General features: G+C 39.2%; 1 protein-coding gene across 1 annotated transcript; it reads right to left on the bottom strand.

Moving 5' to 3' along the window:
• Nucleotides 1-4,627: 4,627 nt before the first annotated feature.
• LOC109179093 lies at nt 4,628-14,904 on the bottom strand. Its single transcript, XM_019328659.1, has 10 exons — nt 14,803-14,904; nt 13,074-13,781; nt 12,050-12,135; nt 11,113-11,579; nt 10,516-10,986; nt 9,639-10,389; nt 9,290-9,520; nt 9,071-9,195; nt 6,261-6,652; nt 4,628-5,850 (listed from the first exon to the last, which is right to left on the bottom strand). The coding sequence occupies exons 2-10, from the start codon at nt 13,668-13,670 to the stop codon at nt 4,858-4,860; spliced, it is 4,113 nt and encodes a 1,370-aa protein (XP_019184204.1). The 5' UTR covers nt 13,671-13,781; nt 14,803-14,904; the 3' UTR covers nt 4,628-4,857.
• Nucleotides 14,905-15,831: the final 927 nt, after the last annotated feature.

The raw sequence follows: 15,831 nt of genomic DNA, 5'->3' as shown, positions 1-15,831 counted from the left end.
TGGACAAACCACCGCTCGTGGTGTATGGACGGCGGCAGAGACGGCTTTGGGGTCATCCACGCAGGTTCGTTGTCTCAATCTGCTTGGGCAGATCCAATCCCTTCGCCAAGGAGACAGCTCCACCTCCGAATATCTAGGCAGGGCGCAACATCTTGTTCAAGACCTCGCACTTGCCGGGAGGACTCTCACGCCGTCGGAGCAGAATTTGTATGTCTTCCGAGGATTAAGGCCGGAGTTCAGGTCGATGGCCTCTGCGCTGGCGATCAACGGCACGCCCGTATCCATTCCGCAGTTGGCGGATTTTCTCCAGGCCCAACAATTCATCCACGAGGATGATTTCCCGACACAAACACCGGCAGCAGCGACCAGATCTCCATCGGCGATGTACGCCGGTCGTGGTCGTCGTCAGCATGGAGATGGCGGCCGGCAGTCGCGTGGTGGCGGAGGACGCGGCAACCAGCGTGGTGGCAGAGGAGGCCGTGGCCGGTCAGGCGGGGTGAGCTGCCAGATATGCAGCAAGCAGGGGCACTCCGCCGCGTTTTGCTACCAGCGGTACTCCGAACCGCCGCCGACTGCCCATGTAGCAGTCACAGGTGGCGGATCAGCGCCGGCATCCTCGCCCTCGGTGACAACCTGGCTGCCGGACACGGGAGCTTCAATGCATGCTACCCCCGATTCCAGCATGCTCACGCAATCCGAGGAGTATCACGGTGACGACGTTTTGCGAGTGGGCGATGGCACAGGTTTGGCCATCTCGCGTGTGGGTCATGCAGAAATTCCGTCTGTTAATAGAGCTTTAAAAGTGTCTAATATTTTACATGTCCCTGAACTGTCTGCATCGTTATTATCTGTTAACCGTTTTACTAGAGATAATAACTGCTATTTTGAGTTTCACCCCACGTTTTCTGTTGTGAAGGACTGCATCACTCAAGCGGTTTTGCTTAAAGGGCCAAGCTCGGGGGGCTTGTATTCGCTGTCAGTTCCTAGTGCCCGTTATGCGTTTGTTTCGGCTCGTGCCACTTCCACGGTCTGGCATCAGCGTCTCGGTCACCCACACAGTCAAGCGCTTCATCGTGTTTTGCGAGAATGCCCCATTGAGTCAAATAAAGTTGCTGTTCCCAAATTATGTTCTCCGTGTCAACTTGGCAAATCTGCCCGATTTCCCTTAGATAGGGTAGTCAAGTCAAGTAATAATGTACCCGATTTAATTTTCACTGATATATGGGGCCCCGCACCAGTTATTTCTGCAGATGGCTCCCGTTATTTTGTACTATTCGTAGACGATAACACCCGCTACTGTTGGTATTATCCTCTATGTCTTAAAACCGACATATATAAAATCTTTGATGTTTTTCGGGCGACGGTAGAACGCACTTTTTCGTGTTCTATCAAGTCCATCCAGTCCGACTTGGGAGGGGAATACCAAAAATTACACAAACTTTTCTCCAAATTAGGGATTGTCCACATGCAATCGTGCGCCTATACACAGGAGCAAAATGGCCGTGTGGAACGCCGGCATCGGCATATTATCGAGACCGGTTTGGCACTAATGGCACAAGCGTCTGTCCCACAACGTTATTGGGATCACGCGTTTGAAACAGCCACCTTCCTAATCAATCGACTCCCGTCTGCTCCACTCCTGTTTGATACACCCTATTATCGCCTTTACAAGGCCCCGCCCACGTACACATATCTATGTGTGTTTGGGTGCCTTTGTTTTCCTTATCTCCGTCCATATAATCGCCATAAAATCGAGTATCGGTCAAGTCCCTGTGTCTTCTTAGGTTATCCACCGTCCTTTAGGGGTTACCGCTGCATGAGCCTAGACACCGGGAAAACCTATACTTGTCGTCACGTCCACTTTGACGAATCCGTTTTTCCTTTTGCAGAAACTAGTCTTGAAATTTGGGAAGTGCCGCCTGACATCCAAAATGTACCATGGGGCTCTAGTCCCGTTCTCCAAAATGGTAGTGGTACCATATCAGCACCACCGAGTGTACCAGCACCACTTGTTCCTCGTGCACCGGCTCGTGCAACAAGGAAAAGGGGACCACGGGCTCGGCCCCTGGAGCGGGCCCACGTCATGCGGCTACGGCGTATGACTAAAGGGACTGGTGAACAACTGCATGTACTCACAGCTTCAACTGCGGACCCGACTTGCTACTCCCAAGCAGTTGGGCATCCACAGTGGCGAGACGTTATGGACCAAGAGTTCAATGCGTTACTTCATAACAACACGTGGCAGCTGGTTCCTGCTACACCGAACATGAACATTGTGGGGTGCAAATGGGTGTTTCGCACTAAGCGCAAAGCCGATGGTTCGGTTGAGCGCTACAAGGCAAGACTGGTGGCCAAGGGTTTTAACCAAGTTGCAGGCGAGGACTTTTTTGAGACATTTAGTCCTGTGGTCAAACCGACCACAGTTCGGATATTAGTGTCATTTGCCATATCTCGCGGGTGGACACTCCGTCAGCTGGATGTCCACAACGCCTTCTTGAATGGACACTTGTCGGAAACTGTCTACATGCGCCAACCACCAGGGTATGAAGACCCTGATCATCCCGATCATGTCTGCCACTTGCAACGTTCCTTATACGGGCTTAAACAGGCCCCTCGGGCCTGGTTTCATCGTCTGCATGATTTCTTACTTGTAACAAGGTTTATTGCCTCCAAAACAGATGTATCTCTGTTTCATTATTCGGCTGCAGATTCTCGTGTCTTTCTGCTTGTGTATGTAGACGACATCATCATGCTCGGAAATGATGCCACCTTAGTTGATTCCCTACTACAGCGATTAGCTACGGCGTTTAAAATCCGGGATCTCGGGGCACCAACATTCTTTCTTGGCATAGAAACCATCACAGTTCCAGATGGTATGATTCTCACACAACGGCGGTACATGCGAGACATTCTGCAACGAGCAGGCATGACTGACTGCAAGCCGCTAGCCACACCAGCGTCCATTACTCAACCAGTGAGCCAGTCCGATGAACCTTTTGCTAGCGGGGGCACTTCAGTATCTTTCCATCACTCGACCGGATATATCCTATGCGGTCAACCGACTGTGCCAGTTTATGCACAATCCCACACAGGAGCATTGGGGTTTACTTAAGCGAGTTCTCCGCTATATAAAGGGGACTCTAGACTACGGGCTACGCATCTCACCATCCAGGACCTCGGAAATACATGCCTACTCGGATTCTGACTGGGCCGGGTGTCCTGTGGATCGTAACTCTACTAGTGGTTATGCTGTCTTCATATGTACCAATCTTGTCTCATGGGTCTCTAGGAAACAGCGTACAGTGGCTCGTTCGTCAACTGAGGCCGAATATAAAGGCTTAGGAGACGTCTGCGCCGAGGTTACATGGGTTCTGTCTTTACTTCGTGAGTTAGGCCTCAACTCCGCCACGCCACCGACTCTTTGGTGTGACAATCTTGGAGCGACATACTTATGTGCCAACCCAGTCTTTCATGCGCGCACTAAGCATGTCGAGGTAGACTACCACTTCGTCTGAGACAAAGTTTCGTCTGGCGAGTTTCGGGTTCACTTCGTCTCCACCAAGGACCAGCTTGCTGATATTTTTACAAAACCGCTACCGGCTGCGCGTTTTGGTGTTCTTCGTTCCAAGCTCAATGTGGTGAATCACCCACCTTGCGCTTGAGGGGGAGTGATAGACTATGGTTTTATTATTATTATTAATATTGTTATTATTTGATGTATTCTAGATTAGTCCTAGTCTAGTGGCTATTAGTTAGTTCTCTCTCCTGAGAGTATTAATTGTAATCTGTTTCTGTTATTCAATCAATTATCTCTTTCCATATTCATCATACAGACATACAATATACATACATAAGTAGATTAGGCTTCCACCATAAATTCCATAATCAGAAATGAATCATCAAATCATCATCTATATGGAATTTCCCAAAATTTAGGACTCATACAATCACAGACACATAAAATACATGAATAATCCAACAGTCCAGTGTCCAACATTCATATAGAATAATATAAATATGGAAATGCCCAAAAAATTAGGGCTCAACATTCAACAACTAAACACACACAATAGGTTTTCACCAGTACATATTTACATTAGACAATCCATAAATACATTATGTACGAATTTTAAGGGTCCTATTACCTACCATAAACATAAAACCATATATCAGAGTTTTACATCATGTATATGGAAAGCCCCAAAAATTAGGGTTTAATGAGTGACTCACGTACAAATTTGGACGGGTCGGGTGAATATTTGTCAAACCCTACCCGATTTTATACTATCCGGCATATAAATGAACGCAATTTTCCCCTTCAAATTCGGATATCCACCAAGTTATGCTTGGCGGGTTCCGAGTCAGGCGAGTTTGTCGGGCTGGACATGTATTGCACACCCCTAACCAAATGAAATATAGTATAAGAATGTAAAATATAAGTTACCTAGTGAGATTAGAAGTAAATATACATTTATGGTAACGAAGCAAAAATGTATAAAGATTGAAACATACACGAGAACCATCTTAAGGGGCAATGACACTGCAATGAACAAAAACTTCTGACCAACATTTATATTTATATTTATAATAATAAAAAAAAAAAAAACAAAAACAAAAAAACAAAAACAAAAAAAAAAAACCTTTCGTTCTATGCTGCCAGAGGCCGTTATGGCTAAATATCCTCTTTATATACAATCAGCCGTGACTGATTAACTATGGCACTGTCAAACTATGAGTATAAGAGAAAGCAGAAACAACAAAAGACAGAGATCCTGTAAACTTATGAACATCTTGTGAACCTAACAAATCCATTAGGACTAGCTATAATGTACATCGTTTATTGGTTCTTCTCCCTATTTATCCCTCAGGCCGCCCAAAAAGGAGCAGTGATGTATTGGCTTGCCTTCTTCTGGGATCTTCCTGCTCAGGCTTTGAAGAAGTACCATGCTCCTTTTCCGGGAAAGGAAATGAGAGAGAGAGTGAAAGAGAAGCAGAAACATCCTCCTTGTTGGCACTTGTTGCTGCATTATCTGAGGTATTCTCCTCAATTATTTTCTTTTCGACTTTCCCAGATAAAAAGGATGGGATCCCGGACATCAGAGGTTTTGTTTTAGCTCCCAAAGCAAGTTCAAGATTTGGTGCTTTGTCATGGAGTTGATCTTCCTCCAAAGGATGCACTTTCCATGGCATCGAGCTATTATTGGAACCAATATTACCCACAGGATGTGGATCAACTGGGAAGAAAAACATCTCAGCATTTCCTGGAGTTTCCAAGATAGCTGTCTTGCTCAAAGCTTCATCCCGTTCATTCTTCTGGCGAGAAAGTTGAGAAGCTGTACCGCCCATCTCTGACAAGAACCCATCCTTTGAGCAACTAGTTTGATCATTACATCCATAAGATCGATCAGAATTGAGCTTCACTCTTTTGTGGCAGAATTCTTCAACCAAGATGTCATCATTACTGTAACTTGAAAACGCTTGACTCGTTCCAGAGGATGATGCAGATTGCAGCACAGTCTCTGCAGAATGTGACCGTTTCTTGGGGTTCACACCAAAACTACTGATCACATTCAAGGTCTGCTCCATACTCGTATGCCTTGCCAAAGGAGTTGCTTCCTCAGTAGATACATTGTCCAAGCAGATACGTCCAATTTTCACATCATCTTTGCCACACAAATTCTTTGTTGTGCTTCCAACAGAAGTTGCCTCCTGCATAGTTGGAGTTTCATCAGATAACATTGATAGCTTCTCTCCGTCAAGTGGAGCAGCCCAATGGACAGACATAGGACGGCTCGTATTAGGACTGCTGACTCTTTCAGCAGTTTGAACAGAAGAGTGCACTGCTTCTCCCTTCAAGAACAAAGGAAAACAACTGTCTTAGTACGTAAGCAAAGTGGCAGGAAGGAGCACTAATTCCCAAAAAACTGAAAGAATAAGACTACAGCATAATCGACAAGAATTAAGTACCTACAGCTGAGGGCATGCCCCTCATTTGAACAAGAATCATGACTTTGTAGGCTTTATCAAATTCCATTTAATTATTTTCATTGTTCCCCCCTTAACAATACACATAAAGACAATTATGGGCTAAACTTTTGCACTTCATGGAAATCTATCAGAACAATAAAGCCAGAGAATGGCAAAGAATTTATTCCTGGATAGAATTATGTTGAATTGGAAAGGAATTGTAGTTAATCACTAAGTGCAACATGCAAGAATGACAGATATATGGAGTAAAATATTACTCCGTAGTATATTACCAGGGGAACACCAAAGTATCTCCTATCCGGCCCCAACTTTGGTTCACTATTTTGCATAGAACTGGAATCCAGTTTATCATTCTGCTCAGCGTTTATACGAGAACACTTATCTCTACTCACTTGGGAAGAGGATTGGATACTGCAATTTCCATTTACAATTTTATGTAAAGATGCAGATTCTGACTCTTTTACAGCAGACATTTCAGTATTAGTTGCCGCACTACCACGCGCAGAATTCAGTTTAGGCACAGGGGTGAACATATTCTCTGGCAAAGAAGTGGCAGGTGTGGGGATATCTTGAATCAATGGCTTCTCAGCTCCAGGAAAATTTTGCAAACTATTTGCTCTCTTCCCTCTGAACACGCCCCACAGGAAGAACATCAAATTCCACCCTGCATACACAAAAGTAACAAAGAAAAAAATTAATATTTGAGATTAACCAGCTAAAAGAATAATAACCACAGATGCAGGGGCTTTGGTCAATTAAAAATACCAGTTTACCAAACTACACAAGAAGAAAAAGTTCACATATGAAATAATATTATACTCCCATACTCTTATTAATTCTCAAAGTGGAAAAGCATCTGATTAAGCTAATTAGAATGATTCCGCATCAGAATCATCATAGCGACCAAAAGAATAGTGTGAATCAAAGTCTTCAAATTGCATTAACCTCAAAAAAGTACATATTTCCTAAACAGGTATTCAGTAGCAGAAAGCATGTTGAACATGGTATGGCTTATTTAAATGGATTAATATTTGATGCACCGCCGATGTATATATGCTATACACCGTTGGTGAAGGAGAAGATGCCACATCATTAAAAAAAGGTCAATATAGACCGGGTCCTTTCTTGCAAAATATTTATTACTTTCTAAATTATTGTGTATTTTATTAGGAAACTCTTTATTTCTATTTAACAAAATATATCTAATTTTCTAAACATATTTATTACTTATTATCTTATCTAATTTCCTAAACATATTTATTACTTATATAATAATTTAAACATCCATTCATATAACAAAATATTATCTACCTGAAGCATTATTTCTAGTACAATGAGTGAAACATGCATGAATTAATTAGCATTCTCAAACCAGAAGCACAATTTTCGATTAGTAAAAAACTAGTAAGTAGTTCTAGTAAAATAATGAAGCATGCATTATTCTGTTTAATTCTCTTAATTAATATTAAATTAGTGTAATCACATAATAATGACGGGATCATGGAATACTCTAATGATGATTTAAGATTAATGGAGAAAATTAATACTTACTCAAATCGTATCTTAATACTTATTAAAAAGTCAGAATGTAATACTCCACACAACAATATCCAATAATAATGTATAAAATCAAATTTGCAAACTACAAAACAAATTCTAATAGTAAAATATATATAAGACGATGAAACATAAAACTAGCCACATTCCTTATGTCTCAATAGTTCTCATCAAAATGAGTTCTTTTCATTTGTCTCAATTGGCAGTTGTGCATATGCAATTAAATTCTACAATAAGACGCAAAAACTCATAAATCAAGTTAAACAGTCAACTTAACTTTTTTCACTTTATATCCAAAAGTATAGCCTTTTAGAGTCTAAAATTACAAAAAACAAAAAAACGAAAAAACGAAAAACAAAACAAAAAAAAAAAAAAAAAAAAAACCAAAACAAAAAAAATTAAAACAAAAACAAAAACAAAAACAAAAGGTTACCAGAGAATTTCAACAATAAAAAATAGATATACTCCCTCCGTCTTATTTTATGTCTTACTTTCCTTTTTCATCCGTCCCAAAATATTGTCCACATTCCTAAAATAAACACTACTACCTTAGTATTTTTCCCAAAATACCCTTGGATTTGAAAATTTTAATATAATCCTACTTTTAGATTTTCTAGAGAAATGTGCCTAGTCAAATCAACCATACCCCTTTTTTAGGAGCAAAACCAAACATGTTCCAGTATTATTTCTCCTAATTTCCTTGCAACTCCAATTATGTTTTCTAGTGTTGAGTAACAAGATATACACAAGCAGCACTCCATCTTGTCTGGGTGTAGATCAGAAGCTTACAATGGCTGCATCTCACACAAAGTATGTATGTTTTCATTGTTTTGTTACTCCGTTTACTGAAACTTCTAGTACCTTTTTTCCTTTGTACAATGGAAGTGAAAAACTGTATGTCAAGCTTTGATTTCTAAAAAATGGAGTATTGGAGAAGAAGAAATGTATTGGGTAGAAGTACAAAGCAGATGGATTCTTCTTCTACATAACTCCTACGTCATCGAAATCCGCAAAACCACTGCCACTAAGATGATTATACATTTTTGAAAAATGAAAAGCCATAGAGGTTTGGCTAGATTTGAAATGAAATAATCTAACAAAAATTGCATATCAAACTCCATTTTCGCAAATGTGAGAAAGAAGAAATGAAAGAGAGAGAAAGATGTTTGATGTGGAATTCTCTAGAAATAATGCTTATGGTAGATAATTTTTGTTATATGAATGGATCTTTAAATTATTATATAAGTAATAAATATGTTTAGATATTAGATAGATTTTGTTAATTAGAAATAAAGAGTTTCCTAATAAAATACATAATAATTTAGAAAGTACTAAATATTTTGCAAGAAAGGACCCGGTCAATATTACCCCCTTTTTTTTTTAATGATGTGGCACCTTCTCCTTCACCGCCGGTGTATAGCTTTTATACACCGGCGGTGCATCAAATATTAATCTTATTTAAATATGCTAAAGTTAAAATCATGTGCCCTGTCAAATAGAAAGAAGCATGCTCCATTATCCTTACGCTGGAATTTTTCAGGAAGCTGGTTCGATGGGAATATCAGTAGTTCAATGTCTCCAATGTTCCCCTGAAGAGCCAGATCATGCTTCACCATATCCCCGAGCAAAACTTTGTAGCTCTTCTCATAGCTGCACCATTGGCAATAGATAGTTAGCAGATGGTTGAAAAAACTTACCAGAAGAAATCAAAGAAGCAGGATTTGTTAGGAACCAAGGACACAACCTCCCTATATCTTTAGCAAAAAAGAAGAGGGCTACGTTATCTTCACTAACACCACACTCCTTGAACTGCATTGGCCAGCTACTCAAACGGGGTACTTCATTCAATATGACCTTTCGAGGGAATTTGTTTACAGCATCAAGAACCTTAGGAGATGCACAACTTGATAAATGGGCCTGAATTCCATCATAGAGATTGAAGGCTTTCCCACTCTTTTGAACCTCGAAACCTCCTCTGCACAGAAATCATGGCATAAAAAATAACCAACAGCACCAAAAAAAAAACTCATATAGTGATGCAAAAACAACCACTTGAAAACAATATAATTAAGATAAGAGGTTAACACTCGTACTGCCATATATACTGGTACTCTGGAATGGCTGTTTTCAGAATAACGGGCATTGATACCAGAGTCTGACGTTCCATGTCAATTACAGAATGCTTTACATCAGAAAATACAACATGACCTGCATTTCTGGTTCTTGCAGAAGCTTCAGCAATAATTCCTAATTGCTTTGCATTATTTGCAGTTTCCTGCTTTTGTGCCTCCTCAGCACCATTAACATTTCTCCTGACAGTTGAAGAGAGCATCTGATCTTGGGAAGCTATTTCACTTTTCATGTTCGATGCTGATAAGTCCTCAGATTGATCAGCAACTCTATTCTTCCTGCATATTCCAGGTTTCCTGAGCCTAGCAGCCTCAATGGCAGCTTTCAAATCACTTGGACCATTTGTGGCCTCTCTAGAACTTTTAAAAGGTGAACCTAAAGCAGATGATTCAGGTCCGTCAGCTGTGCAAACCTGTGCTAAATGACCATTTCCTTTGCATTTCTGACATGAAACAATTTTTCCACTGGCAGTGCTGTTCTGTTTTGACCGACTTGCAGAACTTTCCCTTGTCTTGTCACCAAAAGCTTTTGATTCCTTGGACTGAGACAACCCATCTGGTAGAACTTCATTAGAACTCCATGATGGTCTCTCAGCAACACAAGAACTGGATGAGGAATCCTCCTTTGGAATTGCCTGACTAGGATTTTCTTCAGAACTGCTAACTCTATTGGCAGATGAAACTCCATCAACTGATGCCTGCTTCAAAACTTCGCCTGATATGGATGAAGAAAAACATTAAATCATTAAAGATATGCATTAAATATAATCAAGCAGATTATATAGCATGCCACATTATGAGTCAAAGTACTATAAAAGGTGAAGATATTCATGATCCTTACGAGCAACCCCACTTGTTGAATTTGAGATGGTCACTGGTTTGTTGTCAGAAGTCAAAGCCCGGTAGTCTCTATTAGTGTTCAGGGAAGATAGTGAGGAAGGTTCACCACGAGGTGTTGGTTTATTATCACTTTTGGGAGAAGAAATGGCACCACCAGCCAAGCGGTCTGATCTTAGAGAATTCTTCCTGTCAAAGGAACTTCGGTCTTTTTTATGTCTTAACCATTTTACATCCTGATCATGAGAAAACTTGGGAGAGAACATCTTCACTTTTGATTCAGTGCAGTTAGAACGGCTTGCGGTTGTCGGCTTGAAGGACATAGATTTGCCCATTGATCTAACAGCTACCTCTTTTGATTCAATAAAAGCAGTTTCCCTCGACAATTTCTGCTTTGCAGGAAAAACTTCATCCACAAGTTTGACTTTTGGCTTGGCTATTAGGGAACTGAATGAATTGGACTTTGAGAAAGTACCTACAGAAGTACAAATCCCACTTAATAGATTTCACAGAGCCCAAAGAACATCAAATTCTCAAGATTCTCATAATGTGGCTTTGAAACACTTGCATAAAGAATATACAACCAGAACAACATTATTACCTCGAGAAGTTTGCATCCGGGGACCTGAAGCTGAAGAGTCATTAACCACACCAAACTGATGTACAGATTTCACTTTTCCTTTCTCCAAGTTCTTAAATGAACTTTCACGAGAGAGCATAGGAACCCGATTGGGACTTTCTGCCTTTGGTGAGCCTGAAAGCGGTTCAAGAACTTGCTTCTTTGCAGCAGAAATAGCTTCACTATCGTATGTAATCCTTGTGCTAGATACTTTTCCCTGAGAGCATTCTTTAACAGCTGTGCCTCCAACAAAATCAGAAGCTTTAGTTTCTGTCTCATGGTGCTCAGAATTAGTAATAGCTGTTTGTCCAGAAGAATAACCATTTTCATTTCCACCAGCCCTGCCAGTTTTATATTGCTTTTGATTTTCAATTTCCTTCTCAGATTTGCATTCTTCACATAGCCAATCACCCTCTGGAACTTTCTCAAGCATTTCTCGCATGCAATAACTATTATAAGAACAAAAGTTCTGAGTTTTTATTGAATTTACTAATAATGAGAAAAAAAAAAATTAATACCAACAGTGGCCTGTGAATATTCCAAACCTTTGTGTCCTATGACAATTATATCCAAACCCTTTAAATTTGGAATTTCATACCAAATTAGAAACTTTTGTGCAAATTTATCCAAGTTTACTTTCTGACCTAGAAAAATCCAGACCCAGTGCTTCATAGATAGCCAAAGAGGAGGTACTAATCTATTGCCAACTATTGACAAGTCAAAAGAATCAGACTGAGTCAGGGTTTTTTAAATCAAATGGTAAAATTAGATTAAATTGCACAAAAGTTTCCAATTTGGTATGAAATTGCCAAAATTAAAAGGTTTAAATATAAAGTCACAAGGCAAAATGCTTCAGATTTTTTCCACCAATAAAGCCTACAAATAATATGGGGTATTAATGTATTATAGGAAGACTTACGTATGTTCAGCCCCATCAGTACATCTACAACATATGGCAAGTAAATCCTCTCGACCTGCATCCCCACATATATCACAAACTTTCACCTATTCACAGCAGAAAAAGAATTTACTCTTCACACGAGTAAATTATAATTACAAAAGAAATGGGTATACCATAATAATGGGTGTTTGGTAAAGCTTAATTAATTAGATAATTGGATTATAGATTGAATATTGAATAATCAACTTTCTACATGATTGGCAAAGATAATGGATTATGGAGTGTACAACCCCTTTTAGTTTATTTAAGCTATAGGGTATAGATTGTTCACAATCTATTATCATAATCTATAATCACAATCCATAATCATATGCTTTACCAGACAAACACTAGATAATATTATAATTAATACATAGCAAAGACCAAAAGTAAGAGAATAGAATGCATGAAATCCCATCAAGTCACTAGCACCATATTTTCCAATGAACATTTTGTATTTATAATTAAAAATAAATAAAATATTATTTATTGGGAAAAAAAAATTGTTTAACCTTTTGAAATGTGAATGACTATGCATCAGGAGACTGTCCAAAGAGCACTACTGTCCATTGGGAGGGTAATATGAAGAGAACCACAACACCCACATAAGAAATGTCCAAATGATAAAACTTTAGAAGCAACTGAGAAATAGGAACAAGTATGACAGTCCCAAGAATTTGAAGATATAGTCGGTCCTTCTTCTATGAGCTTAGATGGGCTTTTACAAGATATAAAATGATTTGGGTGCCTATGAAATGTTTCATGCTGTGATACAGTAGGAAGGTTGTCGTGGCATAAGCCAGATTTAGAAATTTAGCTACTAAACCAGTGTGTTACAGGATTAACAGGATAGCTGTCCTAGTGATTGATGTTAAAGCAAGTATTATAAAGCCAAACTGAAATGTGATACAACCCACATCAGAAAAATAAACTCAAAGATATAAATATACACAAATACATATATATAATGTGCTGAAATAAATGGTTAATAATCCTTACTCACATCATGCTCCTCAATGTCAGAGTCGTCACTCCCATTATTCGCATGGGTTTCTGAAGAATTTGCATGCATATCTGGTAAGACGGAAGAGTGCATGACCTTATCCAAGCCTTCACTTTTTCCTGTAATGCAAGCATCATCCGGTGGGTTACCACCAATGCCAGGTGCCACTTCATCTTTCACTACCAAATTAAGATGGTCTTTTGGATGTTTTATAGATTCCTCTGCCAGGTTTACTGTACATGGTGGGTTTATACTCTCTTCCTCATTCAATTTGGAAATTTTATTGGCTTCCCCACCTCTTATTGCACATGGTATACTATCATCATACTCTTCTAATGCTTTAGGGGCCTCCAGAGTTGGAGCTGTACCATCCGATGTAGCTGATACATCAGAAGTCCTTGCGCACAACACCTTATGCTCTGAATTTGCCGAGGAAGAATCATAACTTGAATTTATGCTGATTAAATTGTTTGTTTCACAGTTTCCCCATGCTTCACCCTTTCCATTCTTGCTAGAAGATGAAACATCATTGGCAGAGAAATACATGGCATTATTACCACAGATTTCTCCAGATGATTCATCAACTTTCAGCTCCATGGTAGAATGATTAATATGCAGACAAACTTTACATTCCACAGAGACTACTCTTCCATCAACATACTGACTATTAGAGCACCTATTTGGTACCTTATTGACTTGACTCAACACCTAAACCAAAAGGCAAATTTTAGAGAACAAGACAGGAGAGGGAAAGCCAGTCATGTTGCAAATTGCTGCCCTGGGAAAAGGAAACCAGTGGGTATGGGATACTTAGAAATGATTTAACGTCTTCCATCACTGCATAAAATAATAAGAAACACAAAATGGAAAGAACTGCTGCGAAAACAATAACACTTTTAGGTCACAGGGAAAAGAAATTAGTATGTCTCATTATAACAAATTCCTATGTCTAGTTTTATACTTGAAGAGGTACATTCAATAACACAACATAACAAACATGAAGCAATTAATATACAAAGTAATTTTGAAAGGTGCAAGTCTAAGTTTCTAACCATTTAGTGGGGATACATCCTATCAAGCATGTGGCAAGATGTATCCGCTTTATCAGTCTATAAAGAGCTCAATTATAATGTGCTCCAAAACAGGTATGGAACCTCTCCAGACTCCTCCAAACTTAAGTTTGGGTTACATTGCATCACCTTACAAGATCAAGAAGTTAAAATCTAAAACCCATATAATGATTGTAAAAGGCGCTTGCCAACACCATCCTTTGTACAACATCATCTTTACAAGATTTAAGAGTTAAAACCCCAACCCCATTTAATGATTGTAAAAAGCCATAACTAACACCATCAATCTGTAGTCCATATGCTTCTCTTCCAGAGCAACTATGAAAGTAGACTGGTTGTAATAAAAAAGGGGAGATTAATTCAAACTAAAAATCTAAAATCAACGAACACAATCTAAATCATATCTCTTCCTAATTAACTCTTCGATTTTTTTTTATTCGTTCACTATTTTCTAGGTGAAAGTACCAAGTTGTAGTTAAAAGAAAAGATAAAACAAAACCCAAAAATCAAGAAACCCCATATAAAGGTCGCAAGTATTCCCTTTGTATTAAGTCTCAATTTCAAAGCTCCAAAGGTCAAAAGATGAAGTTTTAGATCTTAATCAGAGAGAAACAATGGAGGCTGATGGAGAGGAAAATAAGAGAGGGAGTTTTAGGTACCTGGAAAGAGAAACAAAGGCTAACAGGACCCGGCCAACATGGCCTGTCACACAGAAATAATGAGGTGAAGCTGATTAATGGAGAGACCAGGGATAGAAGAACGGATCAAATTAGAGACTAATATCATATGGGTAAAGGCAGTTAGCATATCCAGAATGGGTTTGAAATTCAACCTTTAAATCTTGTAGGGATGATGTAGCACAATCCAGACCATAGACTTAAGTCTGGATATTACAAGAAGGGTGTTTTTTTTGTTTGTTTCAATTGATTGCAGAGTCAATATTCTCTAAAGAACTTTTTTCTAGAAGTAATTTTACATTGTATCTATTCACAAAAAGCACACACAAAGAGAGCCTGAGAGAAGTACAGATTAAAGAACTAGAGCAGTAGCACATAATTACACTTTATTTCACTGTATTGCTTTGGAGTAAACCTTCAGAACTGGCCTTGCTTGGGATGAACTCCTTGAAGTCTGGGATCATCTAAAAACACTGCATAATTTTATTGTTTGCTGCCAAAATAAATAAAAACCAATAAGAATGCCTCTGAGATTCAATCAAAAACCACTTAACTCTTTGGGGTGTAATGTACTTTTTATTCAGCAGGACAAACAAATAGGAAGGGATGGTACTTTCACTGCCCGGATAGAAGTCTAACTATAAAAGGGTCTTTTGAATATTTTCAGAAGAGAATTTTTAGTTAGTCTGATAAACTTATTGAACTACATGGCAAACTGGACCATCCTATGATTTTTAAAACGATTTTTGGAAGTACAAATTCCATTCAGCTATCTAAACAGCAGAAATGCCAATGTCTCAGAACGAGAATAGTTCCAAACAAACTTCACACTGGCTTCAGCATGGCAAAATGTGACTAGCCTAGCATACTATGGAATTTAAAAAGAGCCATGATTAGCAACACCAAATGCAGCATGCCCTAATATTGTAAAAGAAATTTACATACGCATTTCTGGTTACCACACTTCATTTCTATACATACAACCGCTTACCTAGCAAATATTAGGCATAA

Source organism: Ipomoea nil, unplaced genomic scaffold, assembly GCF_001879475.1.
Source record: "Ipomoea nil cultivar Tokyo-kokei standard unplaced genomic scaffold, Asagao_1.1 scaffold0876, whole genome shotgun sequence".
Classification (NCBI taxonomy): domain Eukaryota; kingdom Viridiplantae; phylum Streptophyta; class Magnoliopsida; order Solanales; family Convolvulaceae; genus Ipomoea; species Ipomoea nil.
This window is presented reverse-complemented; position numbering and strand designations above follow the sequence as displayed.